This window comes from Bison bison, unplaced genomic scaffold (assembly GCF_000754665.1).
Source record: "Bison bison bison isolate TAMUID 2011002044 unplaced genomic scaffold, Bison_UMD1.0 scf7180017864043, whole genome shotgun sequence".
In the NCBI taxonomy this organism is placed as follows: domain Eukaryota; kingdom Metazoa; phylum Chordata; class Mammalia; order Artiodactyla; family Bovidae; genus Bison; species Bison bison.
In genome coordinates this window covers 4,129,274-4,136,279 of record NW_011494615.1, presented here as the reverse complement: position 1 = coordinate 4,136,279, position 7,006 = coordinate 4,129,274, and the positions used below count along the sequence as shown (strand labels likewise).

Genomic DNA, 7,006 nt, shown 5'->3' with positions numbered 1-7,006 from the left:
GCATACGTCTCTGTGAGATGGAACTGATCAGGGCTGCCTGACGTCAGTCCTCTGTGCAGCAGAGGGCCGCGTGTCATCTGAAGTGAGTGTGCGGCCCTCTAAGGGTGTCTGGAGGGGGCCTTGCGACTGTGTGTGTGTCCTCACTCACATTTTGACCTTATTCGTTGGCAGGCCTGAATTATGTTCTGACGGCTGATGTGGCCAAAAAAGAGAAGAGCCAGCTGCCCCGGGTCTACTTGGTGTTGCTGGGAGAGTCCGTGGGCCAGGTCTCCGAGAAGCTGCGGCTGGTGCACTTGGAGGAGACGTGCCATCACTATGTGGCCCACGTGAAGGTCAGTTGCTTTCCCTCAGACTTTGATCTCTGCAGATGTTCATTTGGAACTGGTGGAAACTTTTATTCTGCATTATGTACGCTCTTTCAAAATTTTATTTTACAAGGAGGAGAACATTTGTTTCTTTTTTTAAAGCGGAGTCGGGCAGCTCTTTATTGATCTTCCTGTGTTGGTCTTCGCCTCTGAGAATGGTGCTTTCTGGCCTTGCCTTCTTCTTTTGGGAGGTTTCTTGTCCTCCCCGCTCAGTGAGGCTCAGTAATCTTTTCAGAGGAGAGCCACAAAAGCACATGCCTTTGGATCAGCAGTGGTGCTGCATCACACTGTACCTGATGCCTTTATCAGCGATTCATTACCTATTACCTCGTAGTCATGGTTAAGGTGTTTTATAGCTGGTTTGATTTTTCTCTCTTGATTACTTTCTATTTATTTTAGGGCTGCATTTTATGGCCCCTTTCCCCCTCACTCTACATAATCTTTCAAAGTGTTTTTCTCCTCTTGAAATTATTTGTTAAGTATACTTTGCTTCTAGTTTCCAGCAGCCAGGCTTTGATTACTTACAGAGAGGCCTGTGTGCAGACAGGTACTATCAGGTTGGGAGTCTGGTGCCCAGTGCTGCAGGAACGTCCAGCCACTGACTCCCTAGGCAAAGACAGACAGCATATAGGAGGTGGAAGGACCCCCATGACCCAACCACATGGTCAATAAGATGAATGTGGTTTTGGAGTCACACAGACCTGGTGTGTGTCCTGGTTTGACACATGTGTGTCTCAGTTTCTGCTTCTCCTACCTTGAAAGGTAGTCACAGAATTAAGATTAAGTATTATATGATGAAATATTCTTAAAGGGCCTTGCACAGAGTCTGCCACACAGCAGGCACTCAGCATTATTATTATTTGGTTGGATCATATGTAATTGCCAATTTCTAACATTCTTGACTTACCAAAATGGCAGTTACATGTAGTTCAACATGTTATTATTAGCCACTGGCTTTCTGGATGATAGCAAAAATAGTCTATGGATTGGAGATGAAGTGTCCCTCTATTATTATGTTGTTAGTGCCAGAACAGGAGAATAACAGCTGCTTCTACATGCTTCTGGCTTGTAGATAGAGAATGCCGCACACATCCATGGCACTTTGGCCCAGAGCCTGAGTCCTTGCCCCTGAGATGCTTTTCATTGGGGCTGGGCTCTGTCTCCTGCCAGGACTCGTGCTGGGGCCTGCCCAGACCAGCTGCCCTTGGCCTGAAGGGTGAGGGCCTTTTATAAAGCAGTTCATGCTCTTGTTGAGCCAAGGGGCCACCCAGCCTTCTGGGTCTAAGATGCTGTTGGCTCGTGCACACTTGGGTATGAGGCTGTTGTGCCAGACACTGCCAGGCCTTCAAGGGCTCGCACTTGGTGTCTTCACACCCCCTGGAGGTGGGGTGTCTTCTCTTGGGCTCCTTATTTTTGAATGTTTTAAACATTTGTTTATTTGTGACTGCTCTGGGTCTTCACTGCTGCAGTCTTGTCTCTAGCTGCGACGAGCGGGGGTCGCTGTCTAGTTGCTATGTATGAGCTTATCGTTGTGGTGGCTTCTCTCGTTGTGGAGCATGGGCTGTGTACAGGGCTCGAGGGCTTCAGAAGTTGTGGCTCCCAGGCTCTAGAGCACAGGTTCCACAGCTGTGGCACAGGGCTTAGTTTGTGGCATGTGGGATCTTCTCAGATCAGGGACCGAACATGTGTCTTTTGCATTGGCAGGTGGATTCTTTACCTCTGGGCTGCCAGGGATGTCCCCCTGGGCTTCTTTATGTTGGTCTCTTCTACAGATACTTTCCTTCTGGAATCTTGTGACTTTTTGCTTTGACTGAGAGGTTAGCCCTTCCTGTGTAGCTACTGGGGTCTTGGCTGCAAGACAGAGCCTCTCAAAGCCTGCAGGACCTTTGCAGAGAGCGCTCAGAAAATAGCAATAAAGAGGTGCAGGCCAGAGGCAGGACCATTTCTGTGGTGGCTTCTGAGGATTAAATAGGGAAGAACAGAGTTGCCCAAGGCTGTTTATCCTTGTGCCTGATGATATCTAGGGTTGCTAGACCTGGCAAATAAATATATAAGATTTCCAGTTGAACTGAATTTTCAGATAAACAACAAATCTAATTGTTAGTATGAAAGTATATCCCAAATAGTGCATGGGATATACTTATCCATAAAATTAAAAAAAACTTATTTGATAGGTTATCTGAAATTCAGATTTAACTGGGCATCGAGTTGGAAGAGTCAGTCTGACTGATATCCTTCCGTCCCATGAGTGGTACTTAATTCATCCATCAAAACATGACTAACAAGAAGAGAGATTGCAATGGTGGTCAGAAGAGTTTGGAGGATGAGGGCAGGGCTCAGAAGTGCAGAGCAGGCATGTACCTCTATGGGATTATTTGGGTCATTTTAGGGAAGAGCAAGAGAGCAGGGCTTCAGTGAACTTGGCATCTAGAAAATTTGGAACATAGCTGTTGCCTGGTCATTTTGTCATGCAAGGAGACAGAGGTGGTGTGAGCAATCAGGAAGGCACAAGCTTCTGATGCCTTTGTGGCTCAGGAGATGCTCGAGGTGGCTTGATAATTTATAGCCATGTGGGAAGTTTCCTCCTACCAGGCATTGTCTGGGCCATAGCAGAGGACCCTGGGGACTGGCAGAGGGAACAGCGAAGGTGAAAGCTACTGGGCTGGCAGGCTGCTTGTGCTGTGGCTCGGCTGGCCTGGCCTGTGGTTTCTCCAGTTTTGGGAAAACAGCTGGGAAGGCAGTGGCCCTTGTCGGGCCCAGGCGGGCTGCGGTGCTGGGGGCAGGGAATGGCAGCTTGGCCACCTCCTGGAGCGGGGCTGGGGGCTGGGAGCGGCTCCTCAGGGCAGCAGGGCCTGAGAGCACCGTGCAGCCTTCTCCGTGGGGCTGATGCTGGGCTTTATAGAAGTGAAGGAAGAGAGATAAAAGCATTCTCGCTTATCACACGCCATATGGCACGCAGACAGGGAGGCAGGCACGAGGGGATGGGTGTGTTTTGTTTAGGCTATCTTTAGGTTTTTTTTTTCTTTTCTTTTTTTTCTTTAAGCCTATTCCAATCTTTTTTTCCCCTGTTCGTTCTTTTCGCCCTGAAGTTTTCAGTCCATATATGGTGATAAGTATCTGGATCACAGAAAGCTGCTTTGGCGGACACCTGCCTCCCAGGCTCGCCATGCTGTCCCGTGTTTTGTTCCGTTCACAGCCCTTGTGGGGCCTCCGTGTGCGCGTGCTCAGTCACTTCAGGCACGTCCAACTCTTTGCGACCCGTGGGATTCTCTAGGCAACAGTATTGCTGTAGGTTGCCATGCCCTCCTCCAGGGGAACTTCCCGACCCAGCGATTGAACTCAACGTCTCTTCCGTCTCCTGCACTGGCAGGCAGGTTCTTTACCACTGAGCCACCGGGGAAGGAAGTACCTAATTCTGTGATAAGCTGCATCCTCCTGGGGGCGTGGGTCCATTCTCAGGGCCTCACTCAGTCAGCAGAGCCAAGGCAGTTCTAGCCGCTTCCTTGGCATCTCTCCCTCAGAGTCCACAAGCCCCAGTGTGTCTCCACTCCTCCCTGAAACTAGCCCAGTTTGGGGGATGGCCCCTTTCTACTAGTGAAATGGTCTAGAGACCTCTGTGAGTCCACATGGCCACCAGTGAAGATCCACACAGCTCCTCTCAGCCTCAGGGCTCTCCATCACTTGGCCTCAGTTTACCTGTCCAGCACATTTCCGCATCACTTCACATGTGCCCTGGGCTCTTGTCGAGGTGAACTGACCCCCTTTCTTCTGGAACATACCCCTCACACCTACCAGCCTTAGTTATTGTGTTCACCCAGCATTTCTGGCGCTCGAGTTACCACAGGCCTTGGTTTTATCTCCATGTGTCACCATGTACCTACCACCTGCATGGTTTTTGCATTTTTTTGGTCTCGAACATGTACCTCCTGTGGTATTGTATTTCCTGTTTTTTTCCCATCGGCTTTTTGACTCAGATAAAATAATTTGTACACTCCTGTAAGTAGAACACTGATTATTGCCTGCCAAAAGAGAGAGAAGCTGTAAACATAAATACATTGAGGATGTAACAATGTCGTTGAATTCTAAGTGGGCTCCATTATTTGCTGAAGTCTCTGAAGAAGTGACCCGTTCTTCCTGTGTTTTCAAAGGGGAAGCTATAGAGTGCTGGGGAGGTACTGAAGACATGCTGGCACCAGGCTGAACTTCTCTTTGATGCAGTCAGAAAGACTAAAGGAAGATTGACTGCAAAGTAACTTTCCAACTATGTGGGTCCTTTTTTAGAGCCTGGCCAATACGCCATGGGAAACCATGCCATGAGCCCCACCTTGGAAGCCCTAAACCCTGGTTATGCCCTGCTTTGATTAGCAGTGACTCCCTGCTCTTCCCTGCTGAAGGGTTGTCTGCGTTTGAAGGCTCAGTAAGTCATGATGTCTTAAACATCCTCAGCCAAACAGTGTCCTGGGCTCCAGGGAGATTGCCATCGGCTTCCTGTCTACTCAGAGCTTGTTCCATGTTGTCTGACTCCTGCTTTGGGAATGAGCAGCATGAAATAGATGCTTGTCAGACCCAGCCGTGCTGAAGTGGCCAATTGGGTCGGCTGGAGTCTGTGGTCACAAGGAACTTCTCTGCAGGTTGGGGCTTCTCACCTCTCTTGCACCTCAGGCTGGGAGATGATGGCGTGAGATGATGAAGTGGACAGTTTTGGAAGCATGGCTATATTCCTGCATCACTCCATGGTTTTCTGGTCTCTATATTTACCTGGATGGTAACTGTGCTGCTTTATCTTCAAGTCCTGCACGAACCCTTGAGAGAGCCAGCCCTTATGAGGTCAGGTAGTCATGTCTGACCATCAGACCAGAGCCTTTTCAGGAGCTGGGAAAACAGGGTGATAGTTTTGAGTCTATACAAGGGCAGTGCAGAAGCCCAGGCAAGGCTGAACAAGGGGTCAGCTGTCTCACTCCCAACTGTGGGGATCCAAGACCCCCTCTAAAGGCCTCCAGAAGACCTTTGGTGAGCAAAATCACGTGTCAGACACTGTCAAGGGAGCCAACAACAGGATTAATGTAAAAAACAAAAAAAAACACTCCACACTGGACAAGGGAATATAAAAGCACATTGGCTTCTCTGAGTAGCTGCAGATGTTCAGGAGGCTGTTCTCTTGTGTTGCTGGAGAACAAGGGAGTCAGGACCTTAAACTGCCGCAGGTCCTGGCCTGGCAGAGGTGGGGCAGCACAGCAGCCAGCAGGCAGTCTCGGAGGTCACTCCTTGGGGTCTGCCCAGGTGTCGTAGTTGTTTTCCATGTTCACATCCAAAAAAACGCCTTTGGGCCAGCTTCAGTCACAGGATAGACTGTGAGTTTGCAGAGTGTTTGGATCCATTGGATGTCAATCTTCAGTGCTGTTGGAGGCTTTTATTTTCTTGTTTAAGAAACAGTTAAGGAAGACATCCTGGAAAAGGGCATGGCAACCCACCCCCGTATTCATGCCTGGAGAGTTCCCAGGGACAGAGGAGCCTTGCAGAGCACAGTCTATAGGATTGCAGAGTGACCTAAAGCGACTTGGCTTGCACAAGGAAGGATTAAGTTGGAGTAAAGAAAACCTCTGTGTGAGGAAGAGGAGAAAGAAAAACCACAAGATTTTCTTCTTTATCTGGAAAAAAATACTTAAATCTCTTGATAAAATCTCTTATTAATCATCCTGATAAGTCAAAGAAATAGCCCCCCAAAAGTTGTACGTTTTGGGGAAAAGGATACAGACCTTAGATGGAGAAGGTCATCTTAAAACTTTTTTTTTTTAATCAGTAATGTATGCACATAGTTACTCATTTTTAAAGCTGTACGTAAAGTTATAGAAAGAAAGGATGTCTCTCGGCACCCATTTCTCTCCCAAAGTTCCAATTTCTCGTACATGTCTTCCAAGAACTTGTCAGTGAATACACAAAGCTGTGTTTTACACAAACGGAAGCATACTGTGGCACACTGCTGCACAGCTTGCTTTTTCCTTATAAAATGCCCAACAGCAGAATAGGGAAGCAGCGGTTGCCGTTTGAAAGGCTGTACAGTGGAATACTACTCAGCAATAACGAAGAATGAAGTGCTTGATATGATATGATATATGTATTTTTATGATATGAATGATATGCACAGATCCCTAAAGTATTATGCTAAGTGAAGGAAACCAGACTCAAAAGGCTACTACTGTGATTCTGGGGAAAAGACCAGCGCAAAAGGCAGAAAGCAGATCAGAGTTTCTGGGGTGGGAGGTGGCATCCATGCTTGGCTGCAGAGTCAGGAGGGAAGTTTGGAAGTGATAAAAATATTCTAATGGGATTGTGCTTGTGGTTATATGACTGAATACATTGATTAAAGCTCAGCATAAAGGTTACAGGTGGACCAGGCTTTAAGGGGAGGATCCGGAGTTCAGTTCTAGACACACTGAGTTTGAGGGACCTATTAGATGGTGAAGTGGAGATATGTGTATAAGAGCCTACAGTTGAAGTAGTGGTCTGGATTATAAGTATAAATTTGAGAGTCATCAGAAAATAGTTGTTTACAGCCACGAAATTTGATGAGATGAGCTAGGTAGAGAGAGAGAGAGAGAGAGAGAGAGAGGAAAGGGAAGGGAAGTGTGAGTGCTCAGTAC

The 7,006-nt window shown here is 47.8% G+C and overlaps 1 protein-coding gene across 1 annotated transcript in view; it reads left to right on the top strand.

The window, feature by feature from the left end:
• The window catches only part of ITGA9 (integrin, alpha 9), a 369,261-nt gene that overhangs the window by 94,484 nt on the left and 267,771 nt on the right, over positions 1 to 7,006 (top strand). The window contains exon 15 of the mRNA XM_010835514.1: positions 172 to 332. Within this exon, the coding sequence (XP_010833816.1) occupies positions 172 to 332 (161 nt within the window). The remainder of the gene's footprint in view (positions 1 to 171; positions 333 to 7,006) is intronic.